We start from the raw sequence: 18,754 nt of genomic DNA on the forward strand, positions 1-18,754 counted from the left end.
TACCAATGGCCCGTGAACCTAAATGTAGCCGATTAGCTCATCCCCAATACCAATATACTGTAACTTTAGACTTATACATTAGAATGAAGCTAATACAGTATAATAAAATTGCAGGTTAATTAGCTGGGATTTAATCATCATATAATAATATAATTGCATAGACATTATCTGGGAGAGAGCTAGTATATAGTAATATATCAGTATGGACAGCATCTGAGGCAAAGGTATCATATAATAACATAACTGTATAGATATCATCTGGAATGGAGCTATCATATAATAATATAATTTTATAGATATAATTTGGGATGGAGATATCATAATATATCACATATAATATGATATCTGTATAGATATCAGCTTGGACAGAATTATAATACCAGTATAACTTAAAATATTGGATGGTGTGATCAGCAGACCTCTCCCCTCCCTCCACTACCTCTTGTTCTGCACACAGAGATATCTCCTCCTCTGACTTCCTCCCTCTAACTCGCTCCCTCTGACTCCCTCCCTCTGACACATCTACTTGATTTTGTTTCTCTCTTCTGCAGTCAGCGATGGCGTTCTCTGATGCAAGGAAGGAGCTGGACTGTTCCATCTGTCTGAACATTTATACCAATCCTGTGACACTGAGATGTGGACACAACTTCTGCCAGGACTGTATAGAAGGTGTTCTGTATACACAGAAGGTGTCTGGAGTTTATTGCTGTCCTGAATGCAGAGAAGAGTTCCAGGAGCGACCGAAACTTAGCAGGAACATTACATTGTGCAACATAATGGAGAGTGTCCGATCTACCGAACCAGAGAAGGAGGAGAAGGAGAGCCAGATCTTCTGTATGTACTGTATTCACTCTCCTATGCCTGCTGTTAAATCTTGTCTGCATTGTGAAGCTTCTCTGTGTGATGACCATCTGAGAGTGCACAGCAAGTCACCCCAACATGTCCTATCTGACCTCACCACTCCCCAGAAGAACAGGAAATGCTCTGTCCATGAGAAGATCCTGGAGTATTACTGCACCGAGGACTCGGCCTGTCTCTGTGGGTCCTGCAGGCTACATGGAGACCATCAGGAACACCAGGTGGAGGCACTGGAGGAGGCCTTTGAAAAGAGGAAGGAGAACCTGACCAATGCTTTGCAGAGGTTGGTGAAAAAGAGAGAGGAGATGGAGGAAAGCATTAAGAGTCTGCAGAAGTACAAAAGAAAAGTACAAGACAGTGCAGAGGGTGTAACCAAGAGAGCCACCACCATATTTAGAGGCATCAGGAGACAACTGGACATAATGGAGAGGAGAGTTCTTAAAGAGATAACTATGAAGGCAGAGAAAGTGTCATTCCCAGCCTCTGATTTAATCCAGGATCTGGAGATAAAGAAGGGTGATCTGTCCAGGAAGATGCGTCACATCAAGGAGATATGTAACATGACGGATCCACTGACTTTCCTACAGGAATCAGGCACGGGTGACTTGTGTGATACTGAGGATGAAGATGAGGAGGACAAAAAAAGACGTGATAAACTCCTTCATGATGGGGGGGATCTTGATGTAACTGGAATCTCACACACATTACATACAGAATTATTTGATATATTAACAGGGTTAAATAAAGGGATAAATATACAAGAACCTGCATACATAATACTGGATGAAGATACGGCTTATGATTATCTATATATTTCAGATGACAGGAAGACTGCATGCAAGGTAGCCGGAAGCCTAAAACGCCCTGTAACAGAAAAGAGTTACAAGGGATCGATACCTCAGGTGTTGAGCAGTCAGATTTTCTCCTCAGGGAGACATTACTGGGATGTGGATGTTGGGGGATCTTCACACTGGAGAGTTGGGATGTGTTACCCCAGTATACTTCAGACAGGGCGCTATACAGAAATTGGATATAATTCCCTGTCTTGGTGTCTGGAGAGGAAGTGTAATCAGTTATCAGCAAAACATGACAACAAATCCATCACTTTACCTGATAATTTAATAACCAGAGCCAGAATAAATTTGAATTATGAGGCCGGGCAGATCTCTTTTTATGAGTTGGGTATCCCGATCCGACACCTCCACACCTTTACCACCACCTTCACCGGGCCCCTCCATGCCGTGTTATTTCTAGGCGAAGGTTGCATAAAGATATGTAGATGGGAGGTGTGACAAACTTACCCTAAGACTGGTCGCATCACTGGCATGCAAATTGGTGGACCTAGGTTCCTGCAGGGTACTGAAGATGTTGTGGTCACTGCCATGTCAGCTTTTGGACTATAGGTCCCAGTATGCCTCCTAACATGGCTGCACAGATCTTATCAAGCCGGGCAACATGGTTTGATTAACCACTTGCCGACCTGCCATAGTACATATACTGCAGCAGGGCAGCACGTGTAGGTATAATTACGTACATGAACGTCATTTGCCTTCTCCGGACATAGCCGATCCTGGATCCCGATACTTGGGGCCCGGTGATCATGTGATTGCATAGCGATCACATGATCACAATGTAAACAAGGCTGTTATGAATGAATTCATAACATGAATTCATGAATTCATTCATAACAGCGGTGCTGCCTATGCTGTAATTGACTCACAGCTATCACATGGTACCTGGGCCAATCACAATGTCAACAAGGCTGTTATGAATGAATTCATTCATAACAGCTGTGCTGCCTATGCTGTAATTGACTCTATCACATGGTACCTGGCCCAATCACAGCACCTGTACAATTTTCTTAACTGTAGCCAATCACAGATCACTAGTGATCATAGCTGTCATAAATGTTTAACCCATGACTAACGCATGGTTACCAATGATCTTCATCGTAACAGCAAAATGTAAAAAAAAAAAAAAAAACATGATCAACCCCCAGAGTAGTACAGTGTTATTATGGTGACAACTAATCTAGTATGTAAAAAAAATTAAAAATGAAAAAAAATGTTTAAAATGAAAAAGAAATATTTTAAAAAAATGAATATATATATATATATATATATATATATATATATATATATATATATATAATTTTTTTTTTTTTTTTAACATACTGTCACTAGTCAGTGTCCATGATCATGGTCAGTCATATGTTGACTCTGCACTTGCACTGGTGACAGTATGTAAAAAAAATTTTGAAAAAAATAAATTTTATTTAATTTATTCATTTGCAAAAAAATTGTGACCAAAAATGACAACTTTAAAAAACTCGCCTTCCCTTTTAATAATTACCTCAGACTGCCTACTTTCCAAAAAGGGGTCATTTGGGGGGTATTTGTACTGTCCTGGCATTTTAGGGCCTCAAGTACATCAGAACTGATCGATTTTCAAATATACTGTATATCCCAAAGTTTGTAGATGTTACAACTTTCACACAAACCAACTAATATACACTTATTGGGATTTTTTTGCCAAAGACATGTAACAGAATACATTTTGGCCTAAATTTGTGAAGACATTTTGATTTATTTCGATATGTTTTATGACAGAAAGTAGAAATTATAGGGGTTTTTTTTCAAAATTTTCGTTTTTTCGTTTTTATTAATAAAAATAAAAAGCCCAGTGGTGATCAAATACCACCAAACAAAGTTCTATTTGTGTTAAAAAAAATTACATAAATTTCATTTGGGTACAGCGTTGCATGATTGCGCAATTGCTAGTTAAAATAGTGCTGAATAGAAAAACATGGCCTGGTCATAAAGGGGGTAAAACCTTCCAGAGCTCAAGTGGTTAAGAGAAAAATCAAGTTTTAATTAAACGTGTAGATAAGGTAACTGATAACGAATTCATATTATAATTTTAATGTTATTAATCTTTGACCTCAGACTGCCTTTACCTAAAATCCCAAATGTCTCCTCTCATTCTAGTTCCTTTTTAACTTGCTCGCTGCTTTTCGAGAAGCTTGCTCAGAGGTAGCGGTATAATGACTGCAAACCCCTGCAGGGTTTTAGAACTAAGTGCGCCCTCTCTGGTGGAAAACCTGCAATTACAGCTTACCTTCACGGAAACCCAGCAGTCTCTGACCTACTGTATGTCTGCACAACAGAAGCAGATACGAATTTTCACTAACACCTGATAAAATGCTTTTAAGGTATAGAGCTGGCCCTCAAAAGATTGTTTCTTATGCTAATATATGTTATTATCAACGTAAACCTGTCAGTTCCCCATTCAATATAAAAGTAACAGGTCTCTGATATGTCAGCTAGTATATACAATACTTACCTTACAATATTTACTTTCCCAACATTACCTTCGCCACACTGTTCGAAGGCCACAGCCCATTAAAAGTTTGGTTCTTTGGTGGGGGATCATGCAACTGGCCAAGGGAGGTGGGTGGATGTTGAAGGGGCAGTGGGTGATGGTCAATGCATGTAGGTAAATATTGAAGGAAGAGGTTGGTGGGGGCTGATGAAGGTGGGTTGATGTTGAAGAAGGGGCTGGTGGTGGTCTATAAAGGTAAATGGATTTTGAAGATGGGGAGTTGGTGGTTATAGATGAAGGTGGCTGAATATTGAAGGGGCATTGATGGTGGCCAGTGAAGGTGGGTGGATGTTGAAGGAGGGGGTTGGTGGTAGCCAATGAAGGTGGGTAATTGATGGATGTTGAAGGGGGAGTTGGTATTGGCTAATGAATGTGGGCAGAGGTTGAAGGTATGGGGATATTTCTCTTGACAACAGTGGGTGACAGTCCTAAGGAGGTAATCCCTTGCCTCCACCCCCCACCCCAACCTCTATAAAAATGAGCACCACCCCCTTTTGACCTGTTCGGTGTTGGTATGTGAAACATCTAATGGACCAGAACCAGTAAAACACATGAAATGCCAGCTGGTATGTGCATGTGCTATCACATAGGGCAAAGGAAGGTCTCCGGCCCTGTGTAACATGGAGCAATAAAGAGCTTACACAGGGTTTTATAATGGGGTTTTAGGGAGTGAATGTGGTGGTGCAGTGTGGGAAAGGTGAATATAAGTAGCAAAAGAGGTTTGGCTAAAAGAGAACCTGTTACTTTGCCTTGATTGCATCACTTCAACTATAACTATTCTAATATCACTATCAGGCCTGGTTCACACTAGCGTAATTTCAGGTGTGACTCGATTCGCACAGAATTGCATGACAATGGAATTTACATTTTTTTCTGTTACAATGTATCAATATCATAATAAAAGACCATACTTCACTATATCACTGTCCTTATGTATCATTGTTATAATCTATTCTGTTACAATGTATCTTTACAATAAATTGTCACTATTCCAATGTATCAGTATTATCAACAATTACTGCTCTGCTGTATCAATATTATAATCTATCACTAATAATAAGGAAAGCTATTCCAATGGGGGAGATTTATTAAAACTGATGCACTCAAGATCTGGTGCAGCTGTGCATGGTAGCCAATCAGCTTCAGCTTGTTCAATTAATGTTCAATTGCTTTGGCAATAAAACCTGGACGTTGATTGGTTTCTATGCAGAGCTGTAGCAGATTGTGTACGCTCCAGCTTTAGTAAATAACCCGCCTCAACGTTTCACCATTTTTATCACTAATCCCATGTTTTACGGTAGGACAAGTGGACAGATTTTGGAAAAATGTTCTACTTAATTAGACCGTGGTTACTTTATTATTTCTGCTAAGGCATAATTTGCTTGAAAATAATATATATACCCATGTTGTTTTGCAAAGCATTTTTCTTATTTTTTGTTCTGTAATAAAACAGAATCAAAAATAAGAAAAACGCTTTGCAAAACAACTTGATTTTTTTTTTCCACAAAAAAAAAAATAGAAAAAGGAATCTAATAAATGTAAAGCACAGTAAATTATAGTATAATGCTTCATAAGGCAGTACTGGGGGTTGGGTGGTGTGTAGTATTGGATTGTAGTATGAAAGAAAAGAAAACAAGCCAAGCAGCTTCAAGATCCAGGACCTGGAGACTGGCACTGTGCTCTTTGAGATCTCCAAACCCTGCTCAGGTACCTGTCATGGAGGGTACCTTTCCTGGGGCAGGGGCAGGTCTCCTTCATACTTCAAGTAAAACTAGAGTTGTTGGATGGAGTAAGGAAGGGTTATTGTTCACAATTTGACATCGATTTGGCATTTGACATCGATTTGGGTGCGGGTGCATGTCCTTGAATGCACACTGTCTGTGCTCGGGGGCATGTTTCTGCACCCAGACGGATATCAAGGTGAGAGCAAGGGGTGTGTTCATGCAGCTGCTGCGTCCCAAATGATTTGAATTGGCCTGCCTGCCCGTGGATGTACTGAATATCTGTGTGCATCTCATGCAGTGAAAACATGGCCCTGTACACTTAAAATGTTTTAACAGAGGGCGCAGTTTCAGTGCTTGTCATAGGTGCCATTTTCACTAGATACGCCTCTGGAAGGCCTCCAAGCCAGATACCATGTCTGTATAGGTAGGACCGCTGTATCCTATGGCAACAAATCTTGTAACAGTCACTAACGGTGTCTGTACTTAACTATTGGTAACACAGAATAGTTCTTGCACGCTACAGTCTCTCACTGTAGGTCTTCACTCACTGAGCTCCCAGTCTCTCATTAGACTCTAAGACCCAATTGCCACTGGATACCCTGAGCTCTTCCACATCCATTACTCAGTATCTTCCTCAAGCGTCACCCCCGCTTCCCTGCTGGGTCCCTGGCTTGGCACTTACAGATACTCAATAAAAGTCCAAATGCAGTGCTTAATTTCAAATAACCAATCTTTCCAAGAAGGGATAGATATGAAAGGACCCTTCACCAGCTTCAGTGTGTATGGAAAAGCACACCACACTCAAGTGTGAATCCAATCTGCTTACCAGAAAATGGTGATCAATAGGCATGTAATCATCAATCACAAAGAATCACTTCTCCCAACACTGATGGTAAATAGAAACTGATTCGATCATAAGACAGCTGGTAATGGGCACTTTTTCACATAAAGCCACCAAAATCACAAACTCCAGAGCCGGAGAGGATGTAATTATCCAGTCAATAAGAAAAGAAATGAGGCAGCAATAGTGAAGCCCGTCAAGTATAAAAAAGCTAATTTATTTTAGTTACAGGACACAGTCATCATGATGTGTAAAAACTGCATCTCTCAGCGTGCTTGCATCTACCCGTCTGACGTGTTTCTTCCAACGGGATTTCATCATAGGCGTGGCCTATTGATGCCAGCACCCCCTTTTCAACACAATCTCGAATGGCGTGCTTTCCGGAAGGCGTAACCCTCCGGCCACCACGCCAGACGTGAGGTCAACCAGGTGTACAAACAGACTTAACGCCCAGAGAGACTAGAGCATTTGATCAGCTGGTCTCCCTCTTGGAGGAGAGCGACACCACAGACCTTATTGATTGTATTAATCTACCGAAGGACCTTTCTCTTTCGAAGGAAGTCAACACTAGTTCAGTTCAAGATCCCACCTTTAGATCAAAATTAAATCAGCCCAGTTTCCAGCTCCCAGTTCCAACCCCAATATTTCTGCTTTTTTGAGGTTAGTGAATGGGGAAATCAACAAACTAAATATTCACTCTCCCAGATTGACTAACATCAACGATCAGGAAAGGCAGGCATTGAAAATACCACTATTACAATTAAGCCAACGGACAAGGGAGGCAATATTGTCCTTATGGACAATACTAAATACATAGCTATGTGCAATAAAATCTTGAAAAATAAAAATTAGTATCGAAAAATTATGACTAACATAGTAGAAAAATGTAATCAAGAATACTATCAATTAGTTGATTTGGCATATTTCAACAATACCCTTACTAAAATCACATGGGAATACATTAGAACCAATTTTCCGATTGTACCCACATTCTACTCCCTCCCTAAAATCCATAAGGATGCCCTCAACCCCTCTGAAAGACAGATCATATTGGGTAGAGGATCAATCAGCGAGAATGCAAGTCGCTTAGTTGATGAGCATTTAAAGTGACATGTTATATGTTTACAATCTCACGTGAAAAACACAATTCATTTCCTTCAGATTATTGATAACCTTACAATTCCAGAGAATGCTTATCTTGTGACAATTGATGTTGAAGCTTTGTATAGCTCCATTCCCCATGATAAGGGAGTGGCATCTATAAAACATATTATCTATCAAAGAGGAGAGGAGGATTGGGGCTATAACGAGTTCATCCTATCCCTTCTGAACTACATATTACATCATAATGTCTTTACTTTCAATGGCTCCCACTACCTCCAGGTGCAGGGAGTAGCGATGGGAACATGTTGTGCACCATCGTATGCCAACCTGCACCTGGGGGAGTGGGAGCAGATGTTTCTTACTGACAAGGTCTTGCCGATATACACTGACCATTTCCTTATATGGTTTAAGTATATTGCCGTTTTTGCCGTTTGGGATGGCTTTCTGGAGTTGCTGTCTCAATGTCTGGAGAGAATGAATAGAAATTAATTTAACTTGACATTTGTCTTCCAGTGCTGATCAGGTTTCCTTTCTCAACGTGGATGTCTGTAAGGGAGATGATGGCACCCTCTGCAACGGTCTGTACTGTAAAGCCATGGCAGGCAATACTATATTGCACGCTTCAAGCTTTCATCCGAAGTCCTTAGTGAGATTGATACCTTATAGACAATTTCTCAGAGTGGGGCAGAACTGTACTAATGATGATACTTTTGCGGTGGAAGCTGGCAAATTGTGGGACAGATTGTTGCAGAGGGGTTACTCCTGTACATCTCTCAAGAAAGCTTTCAGACGTGCCACACTACACACTAGATATGATCTTCTGTACTCTCATAAATACCCAAGTAAGGACAAACCTTTGAGAATTATCACCAAGTACTTCAAACACTTGGTTTCTGCGGGGGATAGACTAATACACTTCAAAATCTTCTGAGAAGACCTGGGAAGGGGTGGCCTCCTGCTTAGAGGACATACTGAAGGTACCTATCCCGATATCAATTAGGGTATGTCTATTGGGCCTGGTAGAGGAGGTGGTTCCCTCCAGACCTCTTAGAACGTTACTGAACATCCTATTCTTCTCTGGGAGGAAGGCTATATTACTTAAATTGAGGTCTTCCGCATCCCCCAGTGTACCCTTTTGGAAGGGGATTGTGAATTCCATGATGCCCTGCTATAAGGCAACGTATCACTCCAGGGGGTGCGGGAAAAAGTTCAACAAAGTCTGGCAAGCATGGTTTAACTCGGATGAAACTGTTGAATATGTCTGTCCACAGTTTCATCTACTGTAATAATGGACCCAGGAGCCTGGGCTAAAAAGACCTCTGATGGTGATAGACGTGCATTCCCTTGTCAGTACATTGGCCACATCAATATGTCTGTGGTATGTATCTCGGATTTTCCCCTTTGTGATTTAGGGTGAATCTGCCAACTGAGGACTGTGGTGAACTGAGTTATGGGCTGTTGGGGGGATGGGGAGATGGGTGGTGGGGGGTAAGGGAAGGTTTTTCAATGAGTACACTTGGTCAATTACGTATGTTAGGTCGATTGAAATGTTGTACCATAGTTGACCGTGTTGGTCATGGAGGGGACTGGCATCGTGTCAGGACTGTCCCTTTTTCAATGTTTATTTGTTTGTCTCAAAAATACTTTAATAAAAAGAATTTTACAAAAAAAAGAAGTACTGTAACCAGCATGTCAAGATTAGGAAAATTGTTTCCAAATTTTGGCATGTGTTAACAATGGACCCATCTCTGGGTCATTTGATCCTAGAGGTTCCTCTCTTCATGTTTAAGAGAGCAACATCTATTGCTTCCAAATGAGTGAAAAATGAATTCAAAAGAGACCTGAGTATTGAACATTGTAAGTACAGAGGCACCTTCATGAGTGGTTCGTGTGGTTACTGCAAATACATGTATACGAATAATAAACCAATTCTACAGGATGGCAGGGTTTTCAGACACAGACATTTTGCAAACTAGGACATTTGGGGTGATCTATATGCTGAGGTGCAACTGTGGCTGCTTTTATGTTGGTAAGACCAAGCTCGAGTTTTGGAAGCAAGCTTACCGACATATCAAAAGCATGCAGACATGCAACCCTGATCTACCTTTGGGCAGACATACAACCACTGTCCATTACGGAAAATTCCCCAGGATCAGATTCTTGATCTTGGATCATATCCATCCCTGCTCCAGGAGAGGAGACTGGAGCAAAGGTCTTCTCCAGCTGGAGCTACGTTGGATATATACCTTGATGGCTACATATCCCCCGGGACTCAACGAGGCGGTCTGTTTCAAGCCCTTTCTCGAGTGTTTTGCTTCAGGGGAAATGGAAAAGTAGCTATTCATCTGGCATGTCAGCAGATCTTTACAGCTGAATCCTTTTTTGTCACTCTCTTCTGTTTTCTTTCCTTTTTATTCGCTTTTATTTTGGTATTTAATAATGTAAGAACTCCTCCTCTCTCTTTTTTTCTTTTGTTTTGCTACATATGTATATAATAATATTATTTTTTGCTCATGTTTTGCCTGTGTTTCTGTGCATTTTTTGCTGCATATCTTGATGTACACATTGTCACATGGAGTCTCAGTTCCCCTGGTTGTGATTTGGTTCAGTTGCTGCACTTATATCTTCACATATATCAATTTGTGTTTAAATGTTACTCACCTGTTTTTTTTTGTTTGACTGCTTTGCAGCAATATATGGGATATTGGACACATACATACAATCTTTAATTCCCATTTTCCCCTAAAGATTGGATTTGTCTGTACTGTCATTTCTTTCATTTATATATTTGGCTCAGCCCCGCATGCCCGGCACGGCAAAGACGCTCTTCACAGGGAATCTTTTTTGTAGTGGCTGTCTGTAGACATTTCCACCTGCCACCCCTCTTTGTTTCTGTGGTGACCGCTCTGTTGGTCTCCTGGAAACCCTTCTGCGCTAGTGGGACGTACAAGCGCCGCGTCACTCCACAATGCATGCGTATGACGTTATGTCGCGCATGCGCGGCGTGGAGACGTGGCGCAAATGCGACTCAGGGGGCCTTTCATGAGCCCCGGGTCATTTCCGGCCGCACGTAGCTCTCACTAATCAGGTGGGCGGTGCGGCGGAAATTAGCAGCCATTTAAATACTGCAGGCTTCATTTCCATGGTGTCATGGCCACCAGGAGGACGAGATGGAGATGCTTATCATAGATTGAACGTTACCAACAGTGAGCAATTTTGGGAACCCTGTATACTGTTACTTAGCATCCAATACCCCACTCACATAGGGCGGTTGCTGCCGTTCAGCATTGCCCCCCGTTATTTTGGATTTCACTATGATGGCTGCTTACTGCAGTGATCCTTACTATATATAGTTTTTATTCTTATTTGTAGGATCCTCTTTGTTAGCATCTCCGGGCCCTGTTGCCATTGGCCAAGATGTCACTTCACATGTTAGGTATGTGTTACCATCAGGCAGCCTTTTGTTTCTTTGGCTGTATATATACTACACATATATGTGCTTATATGTTTATTTGCTTTTTTTCCCAGGACTCCCTATTCAGGCCCCAGTATCCGTGGTTTAGCCTTATTTAGGGTTATATCACACAACCCCGAACCCCCTTCGGTTCCCCTTGGGGGTGGGGTGTCAGTCCCTTTGTCAATTTTTCCATCAATTTTTGGTTTTGAGGCATTCTTATCGCAGATACTCTTATACGCGAACAGCTACAACGCGGGCAGGGCTGCTGAACACTGTTTTTAAATATGAACGTGGATTTTTCTCATGTATATACAACTAAATGAGATGTGAGTTGCTATCAAATTTGGCTTTACCATTTCTGTATACCATTGAATAGCTGCACTAATTTACCTTTAACTATCTGCATTCTAATTTTATAGAATATATACATCCTGTTAACGCCTGATGAAGGAGACAAGCCTCTCTCTTCTACCCTTCTGCCGCTCTGTGCTGCTTCTGGTCCCTGGGCCCTTTCTTTCCAGGATCTTTGCTATGCGTGTTGGGACCCTTCGGGGTAAGACTGCGCTATATTAAGATTCCTCTCAACTCAACAGTTATCTCTGAAATGCGTTGGGTATTGGATATTGTATCTGTGACGAACGCATGTGTCAGATCCCTGCCCTCCTCGCTAACTTGCAACGAAGGACCGGCCAACCTCACACCACGCTGTCACTTCCGTAACAATGCCACACTCAGCTACGCCCAGCACAAAGATTTTCCAGCTTGCAGGACCACAATCTAGGTGCGAGCAGCCTGAGAGTGATTGTGGGTTTATTATGAAAAGGTCAAAGTTGATGCAAATAAAACATTTACAGAAAAAAGATGTTTCAAAAGATAAAGACAATATACAGACACAAAGCAATAAGGTAGAATTGGGAAGAAAGAATACTTGCAATTAATGTCCGAGGGTTGATCAGAGTTCGATCGATGAGCTAGGTAATCGGTTCTCAACTTGGCAGATGTTTCTTCTTGGATGGTAAAAGGAGAACTGACCATTGTCTTGGCATCTCCTCTTTTCTGTCAAATCAAAGGGGGTGTTGACAACGACCAGTGACCATCGTCTGGTCATCTGGTTTAGGGGTTGGTTGCTGGGAGGTGTCTACACTCATGACCACGTCCCAGGTAGATTTTGTGATACATATTTATATATCTGCATCTATAGTGTTTACAGACTGCAAATATCCATATTATTATTCAACGTGAGATTTCCTTCAAAACAAGTCTAAACATGCCATACCTATATAGCCTGCTTAGGAGGAATAAGTGGTACCAGGGGTTTCCCATATGACCTGACATAGGGGTGTCTGGACTTGAAACGTTACATATTATCTGAGGAAACTAAATATGTCCATATTATGGCTGTGCTATTACTAAGTCGGAAGTTATGAAACATGCTGAAATTTCATACTTATTCCACTGTTTTAAGCTTGATGTGTATTCAGACATTTTACAACTGGGGCCTGTTAGGTCTCTGAAGGGAGAGGGTGACAGTTTTACGACAGGCCTGAACACTCTGCCCTTTCAACAAGCTGTTTTTTACTGACCTAGCCTGGTTCTATTTTCTCTGTTGAGATAACCTTTTCTGTTGAACTTAAAAGCTTTGAATTTCTAAGACAAGGGAGGAGGGAGGAGGGAGTTCAGATTTCTCTGTAATGTACAGGGTTAGCCAAGCTGTCATGGCTACTTCCACACAACATGGCAGCTAGCTACAGCTTTTCATGTTCAGTACGTGATATCGTTACAGTATCTATATGTTGTATACCTTGATTTTCCAGTTTTCATGACCATGTTCACCACTTTATGTATATCTTTTCTTAAATAAAACAATCTTTTTTTACTCTAATTTTTTTCATTGATAGTGCCTTTAAAGTCCCACCCTCAGGGGTTCCCCTTTTCTCTTCTTCCAGAAGTGAGGTCACTGGAGCACACCGCAGCCGTGTTTGCGCTCCATGGCTGAGTACTTGGTTAAGGAAGGGCACGGGAAATAGGCAGAGAATGATGCTCTTTCTGGAAGGCTTAACCCTCCGGAGCCGCGCCAACCGGAAATGAGGTCACTGGAACGCACCGCAGCCACGCTTGCGCTCCACGTCTAAATGCCTAGCCTCCCTGGCGGTTTTCCCGAGTGTGGCTCGGGGTTAAAATTCAGGACCATTAGCGGTAACCCCGAGCCACACTCGGGATTACATTGCAGGATCCTGGTGCCTCCTTACTTACCTTGTCCCTGGGATCCTGCGATGTCCCCCGCAGTGTCCGAGGGCTCCGTCCTCCCCCGAAGCCTCTCCTTGCCAGGCTCCGTTCCCTGCGAGCATCGCGATGCACGGGGGCAGAGCCTGGCGGCAATTTAAAAAAAAAGTAAAAGTCATAACACATACCGTACTGTAATCTTACAGATTACAGTTTATGATTATGAAATGATTTCACATCCCTTTTGTCCCCAGTGCTTTGGCCCATGCCCTGCATGCAGTTTTACATGATATACACTGTTCTTTCTGCCTGGAAACTGGAGATTGTCCATAGCAACCAAAAAGTGTCCCTTTACGTCAAAAGTGGCTTTAGACCAGCTAGAAAACAGCGATAGTAAATTAGAACACTTGCAGAATTGAGCGATAGTGAATTGTGGGGAAAATTATTTTATTACTATTTATTTTTATTTTTTTAAATTATTTATTTTTATTTATTATATTATAATTTATGTTTTTGTGTTTCAAACTTCATCATACCCGGGATATCTACTAGACTCTTGGTGGACAGATTTAAGTTATTGTTAAGATTTACAGACCTACAATATAAAACGCCAAATTTCCATGCAAAATAATTGTACCGCTTTCAGCACCTAAAATCCGAAATATTCATACCGCCAGGGAGGTTAAGAGCACAGGAAAATAGGCGGAGCATGCTCTGAAGCCAATACAGCGGCCAAAAACAATAACAAACTGCATAATAAACCCATCTCTCGTCCTGAGTGCTCTATCTCCTTGGTATAAGCATTTAACAATTCCAATTGATTATTGATTGAGACTAAATAAATAGGAGAGGCAATATAACTTAGCTGGAGGCTCTCCCAAATAAATCTAAAAAGTCATACATTAGATGTATATCATCCAATGCTGCACTACTAATCGTAAAAATGAATCAATAATCAATTAGGGTACAGACCATTAGTACAATATGTAAAACATATATATAAAAAATCAAAAATATATTAAAAGTGGAAACACTGCCATCTAGTGTTATACATAGATAATACATAAAAAGAAAAATTTATATATAATTAATAATAGCTGTGTAAAGTTAGCCATTATTAATAAAGCAGTTCACGTTCCAATCCACGTTTAGTCCAAAGGGGGTATAGCATTTAAGGTCATAAATCCAGCGAGTTTCTAACCATGTGATCTCTCTCTCTTGGTCATACTGCCTCGCCAATGGGGGGTAAATCTGTCTATGGCAATAAAGGTAGTCCCAGCTGGATTTTTGTTATGGCATTCAAGATTATGACAAGAAACGCTATGTTTGGGGAACCCCTTCTTAATGTTCGTTATATGTTCCTTTACTCTAACGTTCATTGCTCTCATTGTGCGGCCTACATATTGTAGGCCGCACAATCCATCCCCTCCTTGTTCTGTTTGTTCCCTGTCCCCATCTGCTGACCTCCCGTTGATGACCCTGGACTGGCTACGTTTATGATTCCGGTATTCTCCATTATCATACTTGCCATCATTGTAAAAAAAATTTCGGGACACTTTTTTGGCTGAGTCTTATTATAATTAGGAGCAGGGGCATGCGTTTGCAGGCTTGGAATGTTGAAAAAATCAAAATGCGGAGCGCTTCGTGCGCCGCGGCGAAAAATGGGCATGGTTTACGCTGTATAATGGGCATGGCTTAAATGGTCGTGGCTCGAAGGGGGTGTGGTTAGAGTCTGAGATGAATGAGGGATGGAGAGGGAAAGGGGAAAAGGGGGAAAGAGGGATGGAGAAACAGCAGCCCCAGATCCTACACAACAATAGAAATATGTGTATTCTAGAAAGTTTAACAATCAGCAGATAAAGATACTCCAAACACCTGGTGTTAGCACTTCAATCATCCGGGCACCATGGTTGTTATGGTGTCAGGATGATTGAAGTGCATTATTTCTATTATTACATTGTAATATAGAATGAAATCATTTAAATGACCATAATGCCGAATCAGTGGGATCCCTGAGCGTATCACCTGCCATGTCGCCTGCCACCAGCAGAGTCCGTCCTTGCATCTGGTGCCGCCAGCAGAGTCCGTCCTTGCATCATGTGTCCCCAGCAGGGACTGTCCTTGCATCAGGTGTCCCCAGCAGAGTCTGTCCTTGCATCAGGTGTCCCCAGCAGAGTCCGTCCTTGCATCAGGTGCCCCCAGCAGAGTCCATCCTTGCATCAGGTGGCCCCAGCAGAGTCCCTCCTTGCATCAGGTGCACCCAGCAGCGTCCCTCCTTACATCAGGTGCCCCTAGCAGAGTCAGTCCTTACACCAGTGTTCCCAGCCTCAGTCCTTACATCAGTGTCCCAGGCAGAGCCATAGTTACCCCCCTGTACATAGTTACCCCCTCCCCCTGTACATAGTTACCCCCTTGTACATAGTTATACCCCTGTGCATAGTACCCCCCTGTACATAGTAACCCCTCGTGCATTGTTACCCCCCCTGTACATAGTATCCTCCCCTGTGCATAGTGCATAGTTTCCCCCTGTGCATAGTTACCCCCCCGTGCATAGTTACCCCCTTTACATAGTAACCCCCCTGTGCATAGTTACCCCCCCCATGCATAGTAACACCCCCTGTACATAGTTAACACCCCCTTCTGTACATAGTTAAACCCCCCACCTCCTGTACATAGTTAACCCCCCTCCTGTACATAGTTAACCCCCCTGTACATAGTTAACCCCCCTCCTGTACATGGTTAACCCCCTCCTGTACATAGTCAACCCCCCCTCCTGTACATAGGTAACCCCCCTCCTGTACATAGTTAACCCCCCTCCTGTACATAGTTAACCCACCTCCCTCCTGTACGTAGTTAACCAACCTCCCTCCTGTACATAGTTAACCCCCCTTCCTGAACATAGTTAACCCCCCCTGTACATTACAGTTACATCGCTGCCTGGGTTTTACACTGAGAGGGACAAGAGAGAGCAGAAGAAACTCCACGAGCGGCCGACGCAGTGTGTTCGGTGGAGAGGGGAGGGGCCGATCTGTGCAGCTAACCCCAGCTTCAGTATTGTAAGAAGCCAATTCATTGGCTGTACGGATCGAGCCCCCTCCCCTCTCCACTGAACACAAGGGGAATGATCTAGCAGCGGCACCGGCAGACATTTTGTTGGAGCCAGCTCCTGTAAAAGCAAACATTCCCGAAAAAGGCAAAATCCCGAATCGGGACGGCCTTCAATCGGGACAAGGGTCCCAAAATAGGGATTGTCCTGGTAAAATCAGGACTGTTGGGAACTATGCATTATATGTATATATCTGTCTGTTTATTATTATTATTTGTAGGTCTCTGTTTGTGGTTGGTTGGTTGCACACTGTATTATATTGGAGGTGGTTGTGTTTATATCATTCACTTATCTTAATAAATCACTATATTTCACTCATATACATTTGGGTTTACTCTGTTGCGGTCCACACAGTTCTGGTCTCACCTGATACATGACAGTTGGATTCCAATTCTGCAGTCCCAACCCTGCGCTGCTTCTCTTGCTTCTGGATAGGCCCTCAGACAGCCTAGCAGCCAGATGTCCCTGGGATAGATCCCTCAGGTTTACAGCCTAGCAGCCTGGGGCAGCATAACACACGTACATCCAGACAGCCATCCAGGTGGCACAGAACATCGATCACCTGACTCCACCTAAATTAATAGGCTCTCCCAGCACGCCAAGGGACCAAAGAAACCCCCTCCAATTGGCTGAGACACTCCATCCATTCATAATCTGATCTTGTTAAAGTGAAGTTCCACCCACTTTTACAACTCTTCAGCATCCCTCACTAAACTGTGCACTGTAAACAAATTGGATATTTTTTTATTTTTTTTCTCAGCACCTACTGTATATCTGCTGTATTCATTTTTCACTTCCTCCTCTCTGGCCGCGGCCCATCGCATCATTTCCTGTTTGCAATGCCTTCTGGGAAGGGGCGGCAACTTCCTTTGAAACTGCCGTTGCTATGGAAACCTGACCTGAAACCTATTACACTGCTTGTGCTGCACTGAGCATGTGGGGCGGCAACTTCCCCTAAAACTGTCGTTGCTATGGAAACCTGACCTGAAACCTATTACACTGCTTGTGCTGCACTGAGCATGTGCGAGATCTGCAAGAATGAGATCCAGGAAGAAATACAGTCTGGCTTCAGATGCCCACACATAAGATGGCCACAGCCTGCTGTAAGTTTATAAAATAACAAACTACTGCTATAAACTAACAAAACAGACCTTAGTTTACAGACTAACTTTACTAGAATACATTAAGCTTGTGTATTATAGGGGTATTTTTATTTAAAAAGTATAATTTCGGCCGGAACACCACTTTAAGCCCTTGTCTATCTAATGTCACCAGCATAATGCCACCTAGCGACAGAAGAGAGAAGGTGCAGCAAGTCCAGAACTAGAGAGGAATCAGTTGATATACTAACAATTAACCAGGGCAACTACTGCCTGGCAAACTAAATTTACTTACCAACCCTGCCTAAACACCAGGGTGCTACATCCAGCTCAGGGTTTCTAACATATTTGCTTTTTGTAGAGCAGGCACACAATGGAAACCTTCAGCTGCTGTGCAAAGGAGATGTCTGGTCTTCTGGTGGATTGCTGTGACTTTGTGTTGCCTGATCCTGCCTTAGAGGTTTGTATAAACTGGGCTTACAGCCAAAGCACACAGTTACAATCAGACTGATAACAGAAGTCAGTATGACATGACAAAAAATCAAATATGGAAGCCGCTCGGATCTGTTCAAAAGCAGGAAAAAGGCAAAGGTGCTAAAATGCCCTAAATGGTTCAGGAGGGGGGGTGCATTAGTGATCAGTGGTAGGTAATTAACCCCTTTGTGGTGCTGCAAAACTGGCCTGCGGCAATTAGTTAACCCCTTTGTGTTGCATTAGTGGCCAGTGAAATGTTTATTAATCCATTTAAGCTATGATACAAAGGGGTTAATAAACACTACCACACATACCAGAAAGTACCGGGGACTTCCCAAGGGCTCCAGTTGTGATCAATGTTGTGCGGGAGTTTAGGTAAGGTAAATGTAAGTAGTAGAGAAGGTCCGCTATAAAGAAAACCATTAATTATAGTGGTAAGTTAGAATAGGGACTGCTAATAGTATTGATACATAAGAAAAGAGACAC

The 18,754-nt window shown here is 42.4% G+C and overlaps 1 protein-coding gene across 1 annotated transcript; it reads left to right on the forward strand.

The window, feature by feature from the left end:
* The first annotated feature begins 490 nt into the window (after positions 1 to 490).
* Positions 491 to 5,159, forward strand: LOC141139024 (E3 ubiquitin/ISG15 ligase TRIM25-like). The gene has a single exon (XM_073624795.1). The coding sequence runs from the start codon at positions 558 to 560 to the stop codon at positions 2,148 to 2,150; it is 1,593 nt and encodes a 530-aa protein (XP_073480896.1). The 5' UTR covers positions 491 to 557; the 3' UTR covers positions 2,151 to 5,159.
* The last annotated feature ends 13,595 nt before the right edge of the window (positions 5,160 to 18,754 follow it).

Source organism: Aquarana catesbeiana, linkage group LG04, assembly GCF_042186555.1.
Source record: "Aquarana catesbeiana isolate 2022-GZ linkage group LG04, ASM4218655v1, whole genome shotgun sequence".
In the NCBI taxonomy this organism is placed as follows: domain Eukaryota; kingdom Metazoa; phylum Chordata; class Amphibia; order Anura; family Ranidae; genus Aquarana; species Aquarana catesbeiana.

Bases quoted from the DNA above. Each gene is read 5' to 3' on its own strand.
- LOC141139024 (XM_073624795.1), top strand. From the start codon at position 558: ATGGCGTTCTCTGATGCAAGGAAGGAGCTGGACTGTTCCATCTGTCTG.